The sequence below is a fragment of the Talpa europaea genome, assembly GCF_964194135.1.
Source record: "Talpa europaea genome assembly, chromosome: 2".
Lineage (NCBI taxonomy): Eukaryota > Metazoa > Chordata > Mammalia > Eulipotyphla > Talpidae > Talpa > Talpa europaea.
The window spans coordinates 33712955-33737756 of NC_140068.1; the positions used below are offsets into that span (position 1 = coordinate 33712955).

The following is a 24802-nucleotide window of genomic DNA, read 5'->3' on the forward strand; positions in this document are numbered from 1 at the left end:
AAAATATTAAGAAGAGTTCATTATATAGGAATTTTTGTTAGCTATAAAAGCACTTTTGGTTTTGAAAACAAACAACCTTCTGTAATTGGGACATGATTTCATCTTATCAAATACATACACAGCCTACTAAATAAAAAGCAATTGTACTCTACTAGTAAATATAAACCCTGTCTGTAGCTAAAAAAAAGACATCAACTATCTAAAATTGAGTAATATAGGATAATATGTCTTTACTCATGAGACTAAAGATAAGCAAATGAATTTCTCTTTTCATTTTTTGACAGGAAGAAGCACTGCATGGCTTTCGAGTGAGTGATTACTTAGAATACATGGAAATTTTGGAGCAAAACTACCGACCAGTGCTGCTAAGAGACATGAGGAACATTAGAGTGCAAAGCACATAGGTCATAGAAAGCACAGCTTGACTTTTAAAAGAAATAAAGAGCTTGATTATCCACAACAAAGGAATTGTGTCCATAACAATATGCTTTGTGAGATCAACTATATAATGTTATTTGTAGTATTATGTAAATATATTCAAATAGGTATTAGCTCAATTTGTGACATGAAGTAAATTCATTTTTTCAGATTTATTGTTTTGTAAAGTTGTTTTAGAATGAGATCTAGCTTACTAATTATTCCTTATATTTAAGAAGTAGTCTCAACCAACATTTCCTTGACCAGGTGATTAAATATCTTTTCCCAATAAGTTTGGAAAGATACAGCAATACTGTACATAATCATTTGACTAGCCAAAGATAGTCACAGGAACAAGGCAAAGACAACTGTTTTCTTCACTTTTGGTGTCGGTACATATAAAGGAAAACAGAGAAAACCACAAACTGCATATGTGGAGGAACAAATGATGGCAAGTGCTAGAAAAAGTGTTATCCTGTGACATAATTGTTTTTCTTGGAATTACTTTTGATACCTATTATCAACTTATAATAATTTTTCATTTGAAATATAATCTTTACATGGTTCATTTAAAAGATAGATTGGTTATTTCATACTGATAATCATTTGACTCTCATTTGTTACGCATTTTCCTTATTGATAGATTTGATTTATTCTGATCTTGAAAACGTTAAGGAGTCTAGCTTTCTAAATTATTTTAAATAACAGTATTGTTTTTGTTTTATTTAAATAGAAGTTTGCTTAATAAGATTAATGTAATATGTAAGAGTCTATTTTCTTACAGCTGTCACATTTAATATAGGAAAGATAATACACAAATGATTTTTCAATCAGCACTTTTAGCATAGTTTTTAAATTTTGGGTAGAGGTCATTTGTATTGTTCATATTTGGTATAAATCAACCACTAAAAGCCATTTTGAATGTTTTTTTCCCCAGTAAAAAATGGCTCATCTACAAACTCATTTTTACTTTAGTATGATGAAACAACTTGTACCATATAGTTTGTAGTTTTGTGATATTTAGGCTGTTGAAACATAAACCTTCAAAAATCAGATTTTATGCTGTGAATACCAATAATAACTCATCAGTAATGGTGTTCCTAAAGGGCATTGGAAAAGTTGAGAAAAGAAATAAGACCAAGTTAATTTGACATATTATTCACTTTAGCTCTGGCTGACATGAGAGAACCTGTGTGACCCAAAACACAAATCTTTGCCAACATTCAAATTTAATTTTGAGCAGCTTTCCCACAGAATCTGTATGTGTGTATGGTCCCATTTTTTCATATTCAGTTCTTGGGTTATTGTTTTTGGTCCTAAAAAACTTGAAACTTTCTTTTTAGAAGCTCTCTTGCTAGTTAGAAATACAAATGGAGAAGCAACTATAACTTAATTTTATAATATTTGTTGGTGATTTTGATTGGAGACTGAAGTAATATCTAGAAAATAACAGTGACATTTTGGGAAAAAGGCTTCTAGTGGAGCCAAAGAGTTTTTGTTTTCACTTCATAAATAAGAAACATCATATGAAAATAACCTAGCAATTTGTTTGGTGAATTAAAGTGTTAAATATGGTGGTTTGTATAGCTACCATCGTGATTTTTTTTAGCTTTTAATTTTAAGAATACTTTTTAGAGTAGAAATGGAAACTGCCCTATCTTACCTCTCAGTTTTGTCTTTATTTAAAGTATAAATACTTAGAATGGACTTTGTTTCTATTTTGTGAAGAGACATCTCATATATTACAGATTTCTTTGTGATAACTATATTTTATGATATATTGTATACAAATGTTGGGAATTTAGGTACTCATGTATACTTTTAAATATCTGTTTTCAAAATTTCAGCTTGCTAGTTATGCCATTTCATGATATAAACGTAACTAGGAAATCTGTGAAGGTATAAAGTAAATCTCAGGAATTCATTAAAACTTTCTAACAAGAATCTACCTATATTTATGATTATTAAACTATGGTGTGCTGCAGTCTGAAATTCCATTTCCAACATATTAAAGAAATTTCTTTGGTTCATCATTAAATAAACATGTTTTGAGGGTTATACATGTAATGAAATATTTATAGTATTCAAGATTGGATAAATGAGATATAGCACCTCCACTCAGAGTCAGCCTTCATGGGAAGATGAATAATTTTTAAACAGTCAAAATATAGTTATAGAGATGGTAAATGAGAATTTATCCTGGATTTGTTGGCCTTGATAAGAGAAGTTTAATGGAGTTATAGGTAAAATTTTTATTGGGAAATTATGCTGAGATAAGAGATTTTGGAAACTGTCCATTCTAGGAGTATTGCTATACAGGGGTGGGTAGCTAGAGGAAGCATAGGATGCCAAGACTTTTGAGAAGACAATAGTATGTTTATTTAGAAATGGAAATAGTGGAATAGAGAAGGAAAAACTGATGATAAAGAGAAAACTGCTGGAAAGAATGTCATAAATAGAAGGTGAGGGAATGGAACCCAATAAAGACATTTTACAGTTAGCTTTTCCCTGGAGCTTTGGCACTTCATTCAAAATTACACATTAGGAGATAATGTAAATGGAGACAGAAGGTGGGCATTCTGGAAGTTACTGTTTTCTCAGCAAAATAGGAAATGTCATTAGCTAAGCGTTAGGATGGTAAAAAACCTTGCCAGGTTGTATGAAATAGGTGAAAGAATTTAAAGGAAAGTGTGAGAGTGAATGGACAAGGAAAATATGATTTAATGATCATGAAATAAGTTAGCAAATTTTGTGTTTTTCTTGTTCATTGTGAAGGGTCAGGATCAACTGATTTTATGTTCTTCAGTGTTGAATAATTGTTTCATTTGGAGTACTTGAGAGGAATGTGAAATGACTAGAAAATAGTTTCACTTAAGTAAGCTTAAAATTAAAATTTTGGAAGAGAATGATCATGACATTGAATTACTGAGAGTGGAAGATGAGATCATTGAACAAAAATGGAGTCAAAGAGCTGAAATTACAAAGTATTGGAAGACTCATCTTTTGTATATTGAAGTGACCAAAATTTTAACAAGAAATTTCTCTGGATAGCTTGCAAAAATGAACACAAGTTATTAAGTGTAGAGAGTTCTCAAAGGACTAAAAATGTGTTTACTATATGACCCAGCAATTCCACTCCTACGTATCTGTTCAAAGAGCACCAAAATACCAATTCAAAAGGAATTGGTATGTTACTGCATTCCTATGTAATAGGAGCACTATTTACAATAACCAAGCTATGGAAACAACCTAAATGTCCCAGAACAGATAAATGGATCAAGAGAAACCAAACAGAGGATCAGACAAAGGCAAATTATAAGACTAACCATTGAAAGCAAATCATAGAAATGAGACACTCTGGAGGGGAGAGGAAGGAAGAAAGGGAAGTAAAGAATCAGGTGTGGAGGAAGTGGTCCTTTGGTGATAGCAATACTACAGTGACCGAATCTGAAGGGAGAAATCCTATATTACGAAAAAATAAGGATGTTTAAAATTTTTTTTAAGAAGTTGAAATCTTCAGGGCCTCCCGGGTGGCGCAGCGGTTGAGCACTGGTTGCGAAACTGCCCGCAGCCTCTGCAGCACCGGTTCAATCGCCAGCTGCTCCCCGGCCACCAGAGGAGGGTCCCACATGGCACACAGACCTCTCCTGCCGCCGTTGCTCCCCTCAGCAGTGTACTTCGGTCCTTCTGCCTGCTCTGCTCCCCGCTCTGGCTCTGGTGAATTCTCTCATCCTCCCATGCTTCTGACTGTCCCCAGTGCTTGTATAAATAAATAAATAAAATAAATAAATAAACAAATAAACAAATAAATAAATAATAAAAAAAAAGAAGAGAAGTTGAAATCTTCAAAGATCAGTCTGAAAAGGAAAAAAAAAACCAAATCTGAGGTGCAAGAACAGAAATCAAAGACAGGTACACAATCATTTTAAATATATCTAGAAAATAAATGTGATTTTTTGAGGCCTTTGGTTAAGTGAACATTTACCACATAAACAGTACAAATGATAAAATGATAAATTTTACACTTCTGCAAAATTGAAAGAGAAAGTTCTTCAAAAGATTCTCAAAATATAAGCCACAAACTAGAATAGATTTGCAAAATATCTAGTAAAAAAAACCTTGTGTTCATTTTATTTAAAAATATTTTAACCACCCAATGAGAGAATACATAACAATGATAACACAGGCAAAGTACTTGAACAAACACATAACCAAAGATGATTTACATTCTCATATTTAAAAAAAAAAATTATGACAACTAAGCACAAAAGCAAATGCTCATCATTATGAGGGAAATGCAAATTAAAACGACAGGAGTAACTAAAATACCTAAAATGAAAACACAAATTATAACACTCTCCTAAATGAGAAGGTTCATTCACCTGGTGGTTGAAAGCCAATGATCCAACAAGCAGGTTCTGGAAGGCAAAACAAGATCTTCTTTTGTAAGACCTGGCAATAGAGGGGAAATTCCTGTTTCAGAAGCACCTTTGTCCTAGAGCTTGAGGTGAGGTGAGGTTATAAGGCTTTGGGGAGGGTGTTTTCTATGTTCTTCATGTTCCATGTGCATAATAAGTCTTGCATGCACTTTGCTATTACATGCCTGTACATAGGCACATGTTTCATTATAGTCTTAAGTCTTTACCCCTAGGCATAATTTTTGGTATTTTAGTGAAGCAAAGATCACCACTGGGTTACTACAGTCACTCTCCAAGATAGCTACTTTGGGGCATCATATATTATATATCATGTATATCTCATGTATCTCATGGTTCCAGCTGTTTTAGTTATCAGCATCCCCCATTCTGAAATTAATTCCTCTTTCTCTCAGTTTATTTGTTGATAAAGTGAGAATAACACTAGTACCTACCTTGGAATTAGAATGTATTCAATATATTTATAACTCATATTAAGCATTTCATCAATTATAGCTATTATTTGCCATTGTGTGGTTAGATGGTGGCAAGGTAGCCCAGAACCTAGTTCTTTTGATTTTGAGTTCCTCTTTCAACTACCTTTATTTATTCATTAATTTTGTCACTCAATATACCTGTATTAAATTCCTATTGTGCACATTCTGTTAGGTTTAGTTCTAATATTTTCCTCCTTTTAGACTTTTCCAGTAGTAACAGATTATACTTTACTTTTATGTTTTCCTTACTAGCTATAAAATGGCAGAAAAGTCCTGTAAAATCCAAGGTTATATAAATTTTTGTATTTTTCCCAATTTTGTCATGTTTTCTTCCTGTTTAGAAAATTGAATTTTTTTATACTCCCAGTTTAGTTATGTATACCAGATCAATGTAAATGGATTACCAATGTATTTTTGAATTGTTTTATATTTTACAGTGATAAGTTGATGTATATTTTTGGTTGCAAAAAATAATACATGCATACTAACGTACTTACAGTTTTTTTCCCAACAAAATATTAGGACAGTTATTAAAGTAGGTGTCAGTGTATTTACTTATGAGTTTAAATAGGGTCAGGGCAGTTAGCCTCACATAAACTCTAAATTTTCAGCTCTAGCAATGTTTTAGCTTTTAAAATCAGTTAACTTCGTTGGCACATTTTTCACCTCATATTCTATTGGCACTAGGCCACCATGAAATGCTAAGCACCATGGAAATAATTGGACTGTCATGTTTTCTAATAGAGTGCATTTGAGATACATTGAGAAAGACAGTTTTTAAAATGTTGGCTGCTAAAGTTTGATCATCTAATCCAGGATTTAAGCATTGATCTGCTGTCATCATCATATGTGTCAGCTGTTCTTTATTGAATAATGTATATATTTTGTCTTTTTCTAAAATGCTATACTCCATGTTTTTGACTATCTCAAATATAATTCCCTTATCAATTATAATTTATAGTTTCATCAGAAATCATTAGATAATGGAAAACAAATGCTTTTTTTTTTTTTTTGGTCAAATAATCTCCATATTATGTATTTAACTTTCTAAAATTTCCTTTTAATTTTCCTCAGAAGAAATTTTCAGATTAATATTTTGCTACAATCATGAAGTTATATTGGTCCAAAAAAAAGTATTCAATAGAATGGGTGATAAAGCAGGTACTAATGTTCACCTAAAAGTTTCTTTTTTCTGGGCTAGTTATATGAAAGGCATTTAATCAGCTTGAATTTGTGAAGAGCAAAACATTCCTATCATCTTGCATTGGACTATGAACTGAGGAAGAAATCAAGTTTGTGTTGGTTCGTTATTGTAGCTAGCATTAAATACCTTGTCACCTTCCTACTTTCCCTATTTCTGCCTCCCATTTCTAAGTAATTTCTAAGTAATTGTTGCCCTAGGTAAGCATGTTCTTAATTCCATAATGTTTTATTAAATTTCATATTAAGACCTAAGTGTATTGTTTAGCACAAATGAAATTGAGAAAGTTTCATATACCATTCATTAATATTTTTGCCAATTGGTAAAAAGTTTGGTGGACATAATATATATCACTTGAGTAGTAGGTTAAAGTTTTATAAGCAAGTCTTGTTTCTGTAGATGAAGGCTGGGAGTCTAAAAATAACTATTAGAGTATCCACCTCATCAGTGAACTCAAATTTGATTACAATTAGGTATTTTTAATATTATATATATAGTAAAAAAGTTTAGAACATGTAATTTAATTCTACTTTCCTATATTTTGAACTTAGAGTTATTTGTATCCTGAAAAATATTACCAAGCTGTAGTATACAATGGGTATAGAACTACTGGTGACTTGAAAATTAATAGGAATCAGAAAAAGCACTTGAGCATGCAAATGAAAGAGTACTTCAGTTGAGATAAGGATTGGCAGAAAACACTAACATGCATACACAAGTAAGATAAGGTTAGACAAAATTCCCAAGTTATTTAGCAAATGATGTAGAAATTTATCAGGAGTGAGGCCATCTCACAAAGGAACAGATATAGCATATTCGAGTAGGTTTTATTGGTCCTCAATAAGGAAAATTTATCTGTCAGCAACTCTGTAGTATGCTTTAAGATTCAAAAGGTCAATTTCATTTCTTACCATTTTATTCTTCAAGCTTATATTATTATTCAGAAATGATTTGTGCAAACTATTCATATTCCCTGGTTAAAGAAACCTTTGCAAACTTTCATTCTGCTGATTTTTGGCCCAAACCCCACCACAAGGCTACATCTCCATGCTGGAGGGAAAAAAAAAAAAACTGAATCAGGGCTCATGCATATTTGAATGGCATGTCAGCGTTGGCCTAATCAGAATTTCAGAAAGCCCAATTTTCCCCAAAAAATTAAAAGCAAAAAAAAAAGGGGGGTGATAGAAGTGACAGGTCTAGTTAAATTAAGTACATAGAATATGCCTAATATCATCTCTGAAAAGACAGAATAACTCCAAGAAAAATCATGTACTCTACATATAGTGTCTTACCGTTTTCAAAGTATCTACATGAATATCATTTCATCTTTACAACTCTACCACCCAAATATAATTTCTTTTAACATTTATATGTATCCATGTATGTGTATATATTCCTGCATTTCCAGTAGTTCTCATGCACTGAAATGTAATCTTTATCACTGGTCAAAACTGAGATCATATTGTGTAGATCATTTTAAATGCCTTGCTTATTTATTAATAGTACAATATAAGCAATGGTAAATATTTAAATTCATAAAAATGCTGCACATGGAAATTTCATTTATTTATGTACCATATTATAGGATCACCTGATAATGAAATAAATTTTAAACTGATAAAATATTTGCAAGTCTATTCTGCTAAGACCTCAAATATAACACAATCTCTCCCTTCAGTTAGAACTTATAATAGGACTGACAGTTATCCAGAACAAAAGAAAAGCTGACTACAAGTTCATATTTTATAAACCTGAACAATCTCAAGGGAAGTAGTGATAGATTCAGAAGAAGCAGGCATTACCTTGAGCTGAGTGATCATGGGAGGCGCAGAATTTTCATCCAGAAGACACCAGAATAAAACAAACAGCGGGGAGTGCACAGGATGGAGAGGTAGAGGGCAGATTGAGAATTCAAGGAGTAATGTTGAGTAAAACCCTCTGGCTATGTGTAGAGACTGTGGGAAAACAAAGTTTTCTTTGAGTTTCTGAGACTTGCCATGATCTTCCATCACAGGTGGCCTCATAGATAACAAGTAGGTCACATTTGTGGAGAGCGGTAAATAATACATAACCTTGATGTATAGTTCCCATGTGGGAAACATACTTCTATAAACTAGGCCTAAACTTCGTCCTGTGCTGGCTTTTACATATATAAATCATGTAAAAGCTAATAGGGAACCTCTTCCCGGGGCCTATTAAAGGCCCCTCATGGATACTAACTGGCCACAGGGCCACTGTTGCCACCAGAGCTGCGGGGCTGCTGCTGCTGGACGCTGCTGCTGTCACTACAGCTTTATCTCTTGCTGCGTCATAATAAAAATTTGCGATTTGTGACCCGCTTTCTCATCATCAAGAACCCGGCAATCTTGTAGCCACATCCTACACTATGGTAGAAGTTTTAAGAGAAAATACTCAAAAAGTCATTGAATTAAAAAAAGAGAGAAAATACTGGATGATTAACTGGCCAAATAAATCAGACATCTCCTGTAATTTGTAATTACTGAAGATTTTCATCAGAAGAGTAACATGATGTAACAAATACTGAAATTTAGAAGAATTATCTTTAGTTCTAATTTGCTTTATTTAAAATTCTTTAAGGACTTAGCTTTAAAGAATTTTTAGTTTTAGAATCACTTTTTGTTTATGTAGGCTAATAAATATATTAATCTATTATAAGCGAAATGCTGTGATCAAAAAAATTTTTTAAAACCAAGGTTTTTCTTTAGCTTGTAATATATACCATATACCTCATACTACTTACCTATCATAAATATCTTTTGAACTTTTAATCTATGGTTTATGCTAGTAAGAAAATACTTCAAAATAACTTCATGTCAGATTTTTAAAAAAAATTTCTAAAGTGGCATTTGAAATGCAATTCTAGGAGAGTCATGAAGAATAAAAGTTAGAATGAACACTGCTAAATTTTTGTAATGCAGCCATTTCAAGCTGTGTTTCTTAAGGAATATTAAGTAATTAAGTTTATGAGTCTTTAATGAGAGCAAAGCTAAAATAAAGTGCCTTACAGAATTCTCTTGACTGTTATAAAACAGCCATCGAGAGTAAATGAAAGGATGTAACCTTGAAAAGCCATCATCCATACTATTTTGACTTTGTCAGGGGGTCTGAAGTATAGGTTTAATGTTGTTTTAAAATGCAATATAGCTTAGTGTTGGCCCTGGATAAAGTTGTTGCTTAGGAAATTTCTTATGAGTACCACTTCTCCATCACCAGGCTGTCTCTTAATTTGCTATTAATTTTCCTTAGGGAAATTCCTAACTGCTTTGATCCTTTCTGTTTTCCTTCTAAGACATCCTGTTCTATATTCCACAGTCTCAAGTTTGCCTAACTTTAATCTCTTTTCAATTTTAATCATACTACATAGTGCAAAGAAGAATACTAGGACAGAATGTCAATTAGCAGGTATTCTAGTCTTGGTACCAGGAACAAGTAGCTCTGTTATTTCATTACCTGAATATTTCTGGACCTCCTTTCTTTTGGTGTAAAACAAGGGTCCTGACTCATGACTTCTTGGGATCACCCTAGTGTAACTTTTGGTTCTAATATTCTGCTCCATATTACTGAAACTTAATTCAGCGAAGCACAGATGGCTGATCATCACTTTCATGTGATTCCTTTCCTACATTCCACTGGAATTTTTAAAGTAAACTCATTAAATGAAATTATAAAAACAGCAAGGGCATTGAGCATAGTGGGCACTGAATTATGAATTGCCTTTGTTTTCCTTGTAAAAAAAAGCATTATTGAGAGTTATAAGTAAACTGGAATGTTTATGGAGAGAATATTTTTGTGCATTTATGGAAGCCACCTATTATAGAAACATACATATATATATATATTTCAGCTTAAATGAGAAAACATTATTTTAAAATAATCTTTATTCTAAGGTAATTTTAAGATAAATCATGAGCACATGGTAGTCCTGAGCTATTTTACAGATCTATCAGTGAAACAAGTCTGAGCTCTTAATGAAGCTGGTCTATAATGATACTTTATCAGTATTTAGTGAGTAAATAGGTATTTGACAGTTCAAAATTAAAATCCAGGGCCTCCCCTGGTGGTACAAGCAGTTGAGCGCCGTGCTATGAAGCTGTCCGCAGCCTGCAGCACCGGTTCCATCCTGGCTGGCCAGCAAGGGTCCCACATGGCGCGGCAGACCTCTCCTGTCTTGCCCGCTGCTCCCCTCAGCAGTGTATTTCAGTCATCCTGCCTGTTCTGTTCCCGGCTCTGTCTGTGGTGAATCCTCTCACCCTCCTGCACATCTGGCCTGTCCCCCGGTTCTTGTATAAAATAAATAAATAAATCTTTAAAAAAATAAAATCCAGATATTAAGATTGTCTAAAAATAGTTTGCCTTTGGATATAGACAACAGTGGAAAAATAGATGTTATTTTGAATCTCTTATATTGAGATCTATTATGACTGAGCTCTTATTGTACAGCTTCATCATATTTCTATAGTCATAATTTCAGTTTCAACAAAATCCCCAATCAACAGAGAAACCATATTTAGTATAGAGGTAGGGAGGGGAACTAATTCTTTACTTGAATGCTGCAGGGCAAGATTTGAAACCATTACGATAACTTTGGCAGTAAATTGAGTTTTAAGGATATTGTATGCCCAGGAAAATAGTAGGGAAGCCCATCTGTTTAGTTTGGCAAAATTACTAGTGAAGGTAAGGTAAAAAAATTAAGAGAAGTTACAGTGCTTAAATTAATAAAATTTATATTAACCTGTTTAAAGAAATCAACATTAATTATCAGAAACCAGCCCTTTAAAATATTTAACATTAAATAATTAAAATTTATCAAAAGAAATGTGAAATTTTGTGCTTTAAAGGAAGGAAAACCTCTAGAGAATATTTTTTATTTATAACTGGTAGAGAAGCAAAGTGTTAGCAATCTGACAATATCTATAAAAATTTAAAAATACATATACCTTTAGACCAGCAATCCCTTTCCTAGGAATTGATTTCTATGGAAATAAAAGCACCCATAAGAAAGACATTGGTACAAGATGTTGGGGCATGAAGGAAATGATTCTGTATCCCTCTAGGTTCTTCTGGGATGGCAAATAAGTGAAGCGAATGAAAGCAATGAGGAATTTGGGTCCAAACCTTGTTTTAACTAAAATGAGAGGTGACAGATATCTTCAAGTGAATAAGTCCTTTTAATAACTTAGTATTTCATACTATATATATAGCTTTCCAAGTATAAAAAAATTGTGACGCTAAAGTAGTTCCTGTTATTAACAAAACAGTATAATTATTCTGTTATTCAAATGAAAAACTTGCTTGAGTAGATGATGATAATGACAACCATTAAGTTTGCCTGAAAGGACTGTTCATTTCAGGAAAGCTGGATCATTTCAGTGCAGCATGGCGTCCCTTGTGCATAACATCCCTAGCAGTTTGAAGAGACAATGAAAGAAAGACTAAAACTGATAATCATTTATGTAAATATCAAGATTAAGGGTCTTGTGTAAAAAATTTGGCCATGATTGGGGCAAAGAAGTCTGACAGCTTAAATTTCAATAGATTATCAAGGAAATGTGGTCTCTTAGGATAAAAGGTAATTGTTTTTGAGCGAGTCTATACAAGTGGGGCAGAGGTGGGTCCCACAAATACCTACTCTATTAGGTACTAGCAACTGTGGGTGGAACAAAAGAATTTCATTTAGAAATCCACTTACCTAAAGTGATGAAATGAGTGTCACACAGTCAAATTTTTCCTGTTGGGCAGAAGGCATCACGGTGATCAAGTGTGGAGTAGAAGCAGGAGAGGAGGTGAGGAGATTAGATGAGGTTCAACAGTCCGGGGGAAAAGATTTTGCTTTTATGTTTTACATTTGAAACAAGAAATTTTTCTTTTAATATCTCAAAAGAAGAACAGTGAAATTGGAGGAAGTAAAACAGTGAAAAAAAAATACAAAGAATAATTTAATTTCCCAAAACCTTAGCGATGAGTGTATTTTAGAATTTTTAACCTCTGGATTTAATGGAATCATTGTGCTCATTGAAAAATATTACTGCTGAATCTTTACATTTAGTAACAGATTAAATATTTTAAACATAGTTTCAATATCTGAACTTAAATAATTATCTCATACTTCTTTGATAGGATTTTCTTTGGCAGTTGCTTAACTGCCTGTTACATAACTAACAGTGTACTCATATTTGTACAATGAACAGAAAGAATTTTTTTCAAAAAGATATACTAACCTACAAAATTTAAAAAGAAAACCAACAGTAACCTGCAGATTTCAGAATGTAATTTGATAAGTTGGGAACTCAGACCCCAGCTGGAAACAGTCAAAAAGCTTCATATTGGATCAGAGCTCAATCTTTCCCATAACTGCTAGATGTAAGAGATTGAGCCTATTTCTTTTTGCTATTTAGTCCAATTTCATTATACTCACCATAGGTGTTTGAAGAAAGAACAGAAAACCCCAAACTAATGAGTTTTCATAGAGTCATAAATCTGTAGAATGGCCAAAAGCTATTGCTATGTTATTTTCTGTGGTGCCACAGACCACTCTTCCTCTGGGCAGTCACTGCTTGAAGTAATTACAGACATTAATGATGCAAGCTCCTGAATTTAATAGAGCTAGGTTCATGTTGTCATCCATCACTGTGCAAACCTCTCCTATCTTCTCTGCTATCACTCAGTTTACTTAAATATTTTAAGATATTTTTCTGATCCAGTGATAATTTTAACTATGGAAACTACCATACAAAAATGCCACATAATTTCATGCATATGACAGTAGCTATATTAGTATAATTTTTTTGTTAAAATTTGAGAACAATGAATACAATAAGCTCCACACACTATTTCATCTTAGTTTCTTATTTGACAGATGATCTTATAACAATAAATTTTTCCCAACTAATAAAGACCTTACTTTGATAACAATTTTTCTAGTCTTCTTGAAAGGGAACTTCACCTAACTTTGTTACATAACTTCATTCAGGAGTCGACTGACAACGGTTTTTGTTGCTCAAGTTTAAGTAAAAAGATTTTTCTCTACTCTTAGGGGAACTATGGAGGAGATACTCTTAGCTTCCTGGCTCCCTCTGCTATGTTTATTCTAAAATGTTCAAAAATGTGGCCTGGCTAAGATCAGTCTTCTCTACTCCTTCATTTTATCTGTACCATCCTTTTTCTTAGCTTTAGGTGGGAGAACTAGGTTTATTTTTCCACTAAGCTCTGTCCTAAGTGGGAACATTTATCGGGAATACATAAATTAGGGAAGACTTACCTCTCTAGATAGTAATTAATCTAAGAGGCCCAGAAGTTTACAGATGGAAAGGTAGAATGACTACCCAGACTGTCAATTTTGATGTTTTTTTTTTTTTAATAAACATGTCGCATAAGTAGAATTTTTGCACAGCCTTTGTAGTATTCTCCTGGGTATCTTCAATGTATGATCATTCTCCCTAATTCCCGTAGTTAATTCCAAATCAACCGCTGGGAGAGGTAAAAGTAAAACATAAAAGATGTTTCTCTAATTTATTTTCTCATTGTGCCACAAGCTCAATTCTGCTTCAGGTTATTCTGACACTTATTAGTTCAATTCAATTTTTTCACGGACCCCTCCAGCCCCCACCCCTACCTAGTATTTCTAGATATCTTGTTTTCTTCTAGGGTTACTTTAAGGGTGATTTTCTGCAAGGATTGCTCTATTTTATTATTTTGACAAAAACTAAGAGCACTGGGCTTACGTTTGGCACACATTGCATAACTTGAGGGCATTATATTAACTTCCTAAGCAAAAATATCACTCCGAGAAAACAAAAAACAGGTACTCTATACCGATGCTTCAAACCTCTGGTTCTGCAAGTCATAACCTTTTGTGAAAAATCTACTCTTTCCCCCTAAACAAAATGCACATCTCCAGCAAAAAGAAACAGGAAGACAAGAGATGGCATGCACAAAGCAGGGAGGAAGTGTTACAGGGCAGGAAGAGGGGCACCCCAGACCCCACAAACCTGCCTGCTCTAAATAGTTTCTGCCATCCACCACATCAACACAAAACAAATGAGACTTTAGTGGAAAGGAATTTTAATACAATTAGTGAACAATACAGAAAAGACAAAGAATATAGTTTCTAAATCAAGCACCCAAAGTTACCCATCCCCTCTTGGGTAAAAGTCCATCCAAATGGAATTGGCCCAGAGCAAGGCCCCAAAGCCTGCCACAAGTCTAAAGCATCTTCGAGTGGGGACCCACAGAAAAGGATCAGAAACAACCAGACAAGTTTGGAGGGAAAAAAGCAAAATCAAGATCAAGATCAAAGCTGCCAATTGTTAACTTCCCCACGAGCCTCTCACCCACATCTGTGTCAACCAGTTCACGACCAAAAGGCAAGCACAGTTTCTTCATGTGTCTGCTCCATGTGCCTCCTCCAGGTCTCCTGCTGGCTCTCCATCCTGCTTCCTTCTCCTCCTCTGCAGCTTCTTGTCTCCCTGCTCAGCTTCACTCTCCCTTGGGTGGGGCAAGAAACCTGGACACTCCCCCTTTCCTGGGGACCACCCTGTTACAGAAGCACTGGGATCTTCCTGGCTCATTAGACAATCGCTTTCTCTATATTGTTTGAGTTTCAGCATAAATAACATCGATATAGCTGGGAAGGACTTCTGAAAAACTAAAACAAAACAAAACAGAGGCAGTACGTTCCCATCCCGAGCAGCTCTGCAATCTTCCCAGGGCTGCATTCTGGACCCAGGATATGTAGGAGGATTGTTCACGCGTGATGCACGCAAGTCCTGCTGGGTCCTGTGCCAGGGTCTGGCTTGCTCACAGCCCAGGCAGGGGAAAAAGGTCCAGAAAAGACCTTTTCACATGGGAAACTGTTCAGGTACTACCGCTTCTCACACTTTGTGGTTCGTGGAGAGAAAAAAATGAGCTGTCATTTTGATAACAATTGCTGGTGCTGGTATAATTTCATACACCCCTAATACCAGGGTGGGAGGAAAATAGAAGCCTGTCAAATGATGCCTGGGTTCATTCTTACCTCCAGACTCTGAATATTGTGACAATGGTCCGATGTCGCTTTCAGTGGAGTATATTTTTTTTTATTGAGTCAAACGATAATGTGTTTGGCTTCAAAGAAGCCATAGATTCTTGATTACTGTGTGTTAAAAAGAAAAACACTTTGGATTGTATTTGATGCAGAAGTCTTAATAACAAATATTTGGATTTATTCAGATGTTATTTCCACTGGCGGTGGTATCTTGACCCCCCCTGCCGGCTAAAACAATAGCAACAACCCCAAAACCAAAACGCAATCATCACCTGCATTTGGAACACCATAGAAGACCAGAGTCTCATAAGGAAACAATTGCTTTCAAGACTTGTCTGCAGCTTTTGGAATAATTTCCAACATGAATTTGACTAGCATTGCTTCTGTACTGAACCAGCGATATTGATGAAGGACAAGAATAGAAAAGACTGGAAAGGTGGCCTCGCAAGACTAAAACCTGACTCACACAATGAGGTGGGGGTCGAGGGGAATAATATGACCATTTAACCCAACTGTAGACGTTATGACCCTTAGGCACCAAAGCCTTATCACAAGGCTTGAGACCCAAGCAGGATCAGATGCTACAGGGAGTGGGAGCACAGGCCTGAGGGTAAAGATACGGAGATTGGGCCCACCCTGGAATCGCTGGTCCCTTTCTAGTTTTGCCTGTTACCCAACATTGGCAACAAGCAGCCACTCCACAGAGGAGTGACCCCTCCCAAACAGAAAAAGACCACATCAGTGCAGTCTCTGCACAGGCTCAGGGCAGCACTCCCACAGCCCACCTGTGACTGTGCAGGTGCCTCTTTTCACCAACTCTCTCCCTCTGCAGGTCAGCAGCCTCCTGCCTGCCCTTGACCTTTTAAGGCTGCCTGCTGCAACCATGCAGGCCTCTCTTAGCAAAACATATCCCTTTTCCTGATAACCTGCTCTTTAAATATAACTATGTCTCTGTCTCGTTGAGAAACGCACCTGGGGAACTCGCCGCCTGCCGCTGAAACGGGAGCTCTGGGGAAACCTTTCCCAGAGTGAACCCAAGGACCCAGCAATCTACAAAACTACATCATTTTGGCGACCACGAAGAGACTCTTCATGTCATCTGATGACAACATCAAAATGAAAGTCAAGGGCTAACCTCATGACCCTGACTTGAGTACTCACTTCCTCCGTTTGGCAAGGTGACCATGTTCTGCTCCTGGTACAACCTCTAGGAAATAAACTTAAATTTCTGATAATCTGCAGAGATAGCTGGAAAATACGTAATCAAGAGGAGAAAGGAGCCTTGGGCAATTTCTTCTTAAATCATTTTTCTCTTCTATTCAGAAGAAATGTATCTAGCAGGTAAGGATCCTTGATTTTTTTCTTCCCACTTTTTAAGATAAGGGTTGTGTAAATTCATATAACCCCAAAGTATCAATGTTTGAACGGTAATATATGGTAGTAAATAGTTTCAAGATTAGTGAGGGTAAAAATCGGCAGCAGCCTCAAACTGACTGTGAGCCCTATGAGTTTATGAGCATCTGGGCTATTTTTTCTGGCATTCTCAGTGGTCCAAACTAAATAGAGATAGAGACTCAAAAATACAGTGAACTTTTATTGCACATGTTTGCTCTATAGATGCCATGAATATTTAAGCAAACTCAAATTTTAATTGGGTAGCAAAAAACTAATGCAAATTTTGAAATGAGAATGGTGTGTGCTTCATATGATTTTCTATTTAGAAGGAATGCAGACTCCTTTCATCTGGAGTTCCACCCACTAGTAATAATAGTAGCAATAAAAGATTAATCAATTCCTAATGAGAATGTAAATATGAGAAAAAGACTAGGATAGTTAATAATAATCCTTTTAAAGGACCAAGACTAAGATCAGTTCTTTAATTGATTAATTCTTTTGTCCAAACTCAATTGCATTTTTCATATTCTTTTACATGAGCACCTCTGTTTTTTTTTTTTTTTAAAGATATTTAGTATCTTGGTTTACTGCCATTGTCTTGCAGTGCACTCAGTGTCTGACTACATCAATAGTTATAATAAATATTAAAGAAATGAAAGTATGTTTACATTTGCCATTTAGATTTTAAAAATTTATATATGACACTTAGGCTTTAAAATTATTTAGAAAGAGGAAAAACCTTTAAATATATTTAATATATTTTGCCTAGTGATAATAATAATAAAACTTAATTCTTCAAAGCATCACAGAGTGTTAGCAAGTGAATATATAGTCTTGATTGAATTTTATCTTATTTTGAACAAAACAGCTGTTAGAAGTATTATTACAATAATTGGATAAATTTGATTAAGTACTGGCTGTTAGGTAATTCCAGGAACTTATTGTTAATTGTTTTAGTTGTGATAGGAATTTTTATTTTATGTAATAAAATATCTTTGTATTTTAGAAATGCACACTGAATATTTAGGAGTAAAAGTTTATAAGGTATGTAATTTACTTTTAAATTTTTTGCAAAATACATGAATTAAATATAGCAAAGTGTAAACAGTTGTTATATCTAAATTACGAACATATGGACTATTCTCTATTTTTCCGCATGTCTGATTTTTCATAATGCAAACTACAAGGAAAAAATAGGAGTGGGAAGAAGGAAGGAAAGGCAGCATTGTGTAATAGAAAAAGCAAAGAAGTGAATATAGAATTCAGGATAGGAGATGATAGCTTCTACTAGATAGGCAATTATGGAAAAGTCATATAATTGCTTTACATTTAGTTTTCTTATTTTTAAAATGGATATAATCTACAATGAAATACTGCAACATAGCAGTCTTATGGCTGAAATAAAAAGAGACTGAACATATGAAGTGTTAGCAAGCATAGAGAATATGTGGAAACTGGATTCCTGATAAAAATATAAAATTATATAAGCTTTCTGGAAAACTGTTTAGCATCTTCTTTATAATATGGAAGGTGGTGAGACAAGTCCACTCTCAGTTAGATTAAAAAATACACAGATGAATGTATATATTGACAAAAATACATGTTTACAAAATGTCCATAGTATTAATAATAGTACAAAACTGAAAAAAAAAACAATAGGGGAATAGATAAATATTGCTTATTGATATTCTGAAATGCTATGAAGTAATAAAAAGATAGCCAATGGGTATATACTACAACATGGATGATACAGAATTTATATTGACAGAAAGTAGTCAGGCAACAGCATAATTATACTATGATTTTATCTGTGTGAATTACAAGAACAGGTAAAATTCATCAGTGCTAATAGATGAAGAATAATGGAAAGATTATGGGATTCTGGAAATGTTTGGTATCCTGATCTTGGTGTAGTTACTCAGGTCCATAAATATTTAGACACAATCATGCTATACATTTATGATGAGAGTTGTTCTTGTACTCTATGAACTTTTTCTGTATCTCTTCTATCCTTCAATTAAACAGAATAAATATGATAAATATTAATATCCACATCCCAGGAGGGAGGAGCAAATGAGATAATGTGAAAATATTTACTAAATTATAAAACTATTTTTACAGATTTCATGTTATCATTTTGTAAGCAAAACTAAAATTAAGTGGTTTTGGGGGCATTATTTTGACTATGTTTCCCCTAAATCCAATCCATTTTCACCTAAGTCTTGCTATAACTTATTCTTATTTTCACAATCCTTTGGTAGTGGAAAAACTGTATATTTCTATTAATTTGCTAATGTAGCTAAAATGAAAAAAAAATGTTAATGTATTATAACAACATACAAATATCAGTGATACCATAATTGCAAGTTTTCAGTTCTAGTCTCCCAGCCAGGAATGGATCCCAGGCTGTAGTGGCAGCACTGAGTCCCAGACACTAGACCACCAGGGGTTGGTGTCTCATGAAGTCTCAGCAGGAACTTCAGGGATGTTCAGGGAAGCCAGTGAAAAGGGGGCGATTTGTTTAGAGAAAGAAGAATTTATTAAGGGGAAAAGGTAGAGAAATAAAGTGGGACTCCCAGGCCAGTGGAACCAGGCTAGGGAGGGGCAAGGAAGCTGAAGTGGAGTCGTGACTCAGGGAATATACACCTTTTTCCCCTAATTACTCTAAAGTTTCCATCAGTCTTTTTGTCATTGGTTAGTTCTTGGTGGCGTCACTCACTCTGCCTAAATGTCTCTGTGCTCATAATTAAATCTCTGTGTCCCTGCCCTTATCTTTAGCATACTTTTTCTTTATCATCCTTGATCTAGAATGTCCTGTTGCTCCTAGTCCTGGGGTGTTTGATTAAGCTCCCTTTGGAATTTGTTGCCTTTATCTCTGAAGTTCCTGCCTGCACTGTCTCTGAAGCTGCCTAATTAACCCCAATTTGCTCTAGTACTCATCAGGTGTGCATTATTAAAAAAGCATTATGTGTATACGCTCTTAAGTTTATCACTAAAATTTCAACTTTTTATCCTTCACCATACAATTGACCTAATCATGCAGAAGTTAGTTACATGCCTAAATATATGCCAGCATTTTGCTAGGCACCAGTGATACAAATAATCTCTTCTCTATATCGTCACATTTTAGTCAGTAACTCAATTTTGTTTCAAGTACTGAATTCCATCAGAGCCTATATTTTTAAAATGAAAGAAGAGCACTATTATGTGTCAAAACAAAGCATATTAACAAAATAAAGTTCTCATTTACATGTGAACTAGAGATACATATTTATCTTCATTTTCTTCCTATTGTTTCACAAAGTTGATATTTTAAATTGAGTATATTAGTTAAGTAATTTAAAATTCTGAATTTCCCATCATTTAGAAATATATTAAATGTGGTAATCATTTAAAATACTTTTGAAAAGACTATGCAGTTTTTTTACAATTTTAATTTAAAGTTCCTTAGAGGGCCTCCCCGGTGGCGCAGCGGTTGAGCGCTGGGTTGCAAAGCTGCCAGCGGCCTCTGCAGCGCCGGTTCGATACCCGGCTGCTCCCCGGCCACCGGACGAGGGTCCCACATGGCGCGCAGACCTCTCCTGCCGCCCGCTGCTCCCCTCAGCAGTGTGCTTCGGTCCTTCTGCCTGCTCTGCTCCCCGCTCTGGCTCTGGTGAATTCTCTCACCCTCCCGTGTTTCTGACTGTACCCAGTGCTTGTATAAACAAAACAAACAAACAAACAAACAAATAAATAAATAAATAAAACATGCCTCTTAAAAAAAAAAGTTCCTTAGAAATGTATAAATTGTAGCTTATTTTATAAGATAATTATTTGAAATTCCAAGCTCTATCATGTGTATTCTCCTGTTTAATCTTCCACTTTCTCAGCAGTGATCACTCAGTGAATAAAATATTCTTTTATGCCTTTAAGATTCTCGAACAGATAAGTTAGCTTATTTCCTATGGTTTGAAGCTAGGCTTTTAAATAGGAGATTTTAATGCTCAGACCTTCAGATGTTACTCATCTTGAATACTTGGCTATAAGTACTCAACTCCTGAGAGCCCCTTTTTCAAAGCATTAGGTAGAAATTGGTCTTTGAAGAAGTGTGCAAATGATACACAGTATGCCAAACAGCTTGTGATCGTTTGAAGCAAAGATTTGAAAACAGTGAATCAATGAAACCTCTGTAGATCTTTTTATATTTCAGGCACAGAGAACCCCTATTTTGAAAGGTAATATATCTTTTTAAACACCCAGTTTTCCTGGGTGTTTCATTTCATGAAAAAAAATTTAAGTTGACGTTATAAACCGATGCTGGAAAGCACTCATCCAACTCATGAAAAATTCAGCATAAGCTTCAAGCAAACGTAACAATATCACTTATTAGGAAAAAATGCATGGTCTGATAGATGACCATGGTTATCAGGTAAATTATTCATTTCTCTTCACAAAGCAATCATCCTGTGAAGACTCATTATTTGCAGGTTGTCAGGGAACAGTGAATGAGAAGCTCAGCAGTGCTACGAATGAGTACCATTGCCATGTAAGTTGCAGAGAAATGCTAGAGTACCAAAAAGCCCTGTGCAGTAGTCCATTGGAAGTCAGGGTAAATGTGAGGGCCACAAACTTGCAAAGGAACTGCTACCAAATTGCTTATCAGTATTACAGAGATGAACCATGCTGAGTCATTAGAGCCCAGCAAGGATTTCCTTCCAGAAGTGAAAATCTGGCTGCATTAGAGATCTAAAAAAAATTCATGACACATTTTCAAATGCTCAGAGACATAGTTAAAAACCTGAAGGAGCACTGAGTAAGTTGCATGTTAAAATATTTCTGACAGAGACTAAACTTTGAAATGATCATTATTCTATATATCAGATTATTCTATAAATTATTTTGTAATCTGTATTAGAAAATCCCCAATGCAACAAATGAATTAGGTGATACAACATATAACTTGCTAAGCAATATATTGATTTCAGTGTATGGTGTGTAGACATTTAAAAATTATAGTTATATCTAGTACAAACAACTGTGCATGAAAAATTCTTTTGCTTTTAAGCCAATCACACACCTTTTTCTTTTTGACCTGTCTGTCAATATTTATGGTCTGTGTTGTCCAGGTGTATTTGAAGGTGTTTTTGAGGATGAGTTGTCATAATTTAGTCACATGCCCTCCCATATATGCAGATAATCATGGAGCATAAAATAAGATAAATGCCACCTATCTTAACCAAAAGTGCACCGTTTTTCCTTATATGTAGAGAGTAATATCTTCATAGCCCATCATCCATGATTCAATTCTATTTTTTCTCAGTGTTTGTGTGTTCTATGGAGTTGTCATATGGCTTTTAGTTAGAGCACTGCAATATGCTTTTGCAGTGCAGAGCTCAACTCTTATCACACACTGGAATTATGTTATATCCTGAAATAATTATGTGTCTTTCCTGTTCAATAGGTTCCATTGTGTATATGTAAAAAATAAATTTGGAAATCTAGAATAACTCCTTTTCCAAATACTGTTGTATATGACTGCTCAAATTACACATAAGGTTTAATTGAAAACCACTACAAATTATTCAGTCTAAAGAGAGGTGAAGCTCCCCTCAACCCCCTTGAAATCTATAGATAATCAAATGGGCAAATACATATCTGCCCTAGACTTACAGAATCAAAGATGAAGAAGCCTTGGGCATAAGAGTTGGCCTGGTCTATTGTCCCATCTCAATATTTGATTTTATAGTAAAAAAGGCTAGGTGAAAACCATATTTAGAGTATATAAATATGGTTTCACAAAGAGGAGAATGTATCAAGAGATCTTGGACTGAATTTATCTTTCTGCTTATCTTTTACTTTCTGCCTTTAACTCCCTTTTGAATTCTAAAGTACATAATTAATGGCCTTTTTCTTCTTAATGATTATTTTGTATGTAGTTGGTCTTTAAATCATTTTTAAAACTCTTTTAAGATGACTTTTCTAAAGTGCATTTATTTACACTCTTTGTATTTAAAAGTGTCCACGATGTGTATTAACATTTAAGAATTAAACAGTGAATGCAGGAAAGCCTATGAAGAAACAATGAAGTCAGCAGAGAAAGAGCTTTTAGAGGATGGCAAGCAAGATGGGGACTATCAGGAGACCACCTACCCTAGGCTGGTCACAACAAATAATTTGTATGTACTGAATAATTATTAGGGAATAATGAGTAAGAAGAAGTTTTGAGAATGAGTGACCTAAAGCATAGATAATAATCAAACCAGCCTTTTAATATTGTTTAATAGAGGTCTCCAAGTTAGCAGGACCTGTTACATTTCTTAGTGAGTTCTATTGTTTCTCTTTGGAAGGTTATTTTCATCTACTAGATGATATTAAAGATATATTCTTGAAAGATTTCAATTTTCGGGCCTCCCTGGTGGCCTAGGGGTTAAGTCTAAACACTATCACCTCTACAGTCTGAATTCTGTCCCCAGCAAGGGAGCTAACCCACATGCACAGCAGACCTCTCCTGTCTTGCCTGCTGCTTCCCTTGGCAGTCTATTTCAGTAAATCTGCCTGTTCTGCCCCTCTCTCTGTCTTTGGTGAATCCTCTCACCCCCCACCCACCTGCACCTCTAGCCTACACCCCAGTTCTTCTATGCAAAAACAAAAAAAAAAGAAAAGAAAAGAAAGATTTCAGTTTTCTAACTCTTCTACTCCTTTGCTTTCCCTCTCTCCCTTCTTTTATCAACACTATGACTCAGCTACAGGCTATGATCTAGATTCTGGAGATACTTAAGTGAACATAACTCCTGCCTTGAGATTGTTCATATGCTAATGTTTGGGTCAGACAAGAAGACACACATGTTTTTTTTCTCTACATTAACTAAGGGTTTGGGCTCTCTGTTCTATTCCATTGTTTTTTGTTTTTATTTAGTCTAATACCATACTGTCTTGATTATTGTCACTATGTAGTATAGTTAGTAGCAAGGAAGTGTGGTACCTTCATTTTTCTTCTTTTCTCTCAGGATTACTTCGTCTTTTGGGATCTTTTGTGGTTTCATACAATTTTTATAAATACTTTTTTCTATTTCCTTAAAAAATGGTCATTGGGATTTTAGTAGGAATTGTGATGAATTTGTAAATTGCATTAAGTAATATGGCTATTTTAATAAAGTTTATTATTCTAATCCATGAGCATGGGATATCTTTACTTTGTGTCTTCTTTTAGTTGCTTTGACGTTTTCTTATAGTTTTCAGTGTATAGTTCCTTTACCTCCTTTGTTGAATTTACTCCCAGGTATTTTATCCTTTTTGGTGTAATTGTAAATGGGTTTATTTTCTTAATTTATCTTTACTCCATTTCTTTCTTTGCATTAGAAATACAACAGATTTTTTTGTGTGTATTGATTTTGGGTTGTGGTACTATTGATTTAACTTATTATTTCTAACACTTTTTTTGGTAGAATCTTTTGTATGCTCTGTATATATTATTACATCAAGTGACAATTTCACGTCTTCTCTTTCAATTTGAATTAATTGCATGTCTTTTTCTTGCCTAATTGCTCTGACTAGAACTTGGGGGCACTGTGCTCCATCCAGCAGGGAAAAGTATACCTAGGAATAATAATAGAACAGGAGCCTCAAGTGGAGGGATCCACACTCTTTAGAATGTCCTGTCTCTTGACTGGGATGGGACACAAGACTTTCTACTTCTGTTCTGTAAACATTCCTGAAATATAAAACCTCTATTTTAACTATACATTTTAGTTTAAGTCCTTAAAAAGGGAAAAGAGTCTGCAAAATTTGTCTATACGGGGAAACAAGAGATTGAAAGTAAGACTCGAAGCTTTAGATCAATCACTGATTCCATCTG

The 24802-nt window shown here is 34.6% G+C and overlaps 1 protein-coding gene across 3 annotated transcripts in view; it reads left to right on the forward strand.

Annotated features, from left to right (window-relative positions):
* TBC1D32 (TBC1 domain family member 32) overlaps positions 1–404 on the forward strand; it is a gene marked incomplete at both ends in the record, with an annotated part of 169720 nt that extends 169316 nt beyond the window's left edge. For all 3 annotated transcript variants that reach the window (XM_084228396.1, XM_084228397.1, XM_084228395.1), the window contains one exon: positions 285–404. In XM_084228396.1, the coding sequence (XP_084084522.1) occupies positions 285–404 (120 nt within the window). The remainder of the gene's footprint in view (positions 1–284) is intronic.
* Positions 405–24802: the final 24398 nt, after the last annotated feature.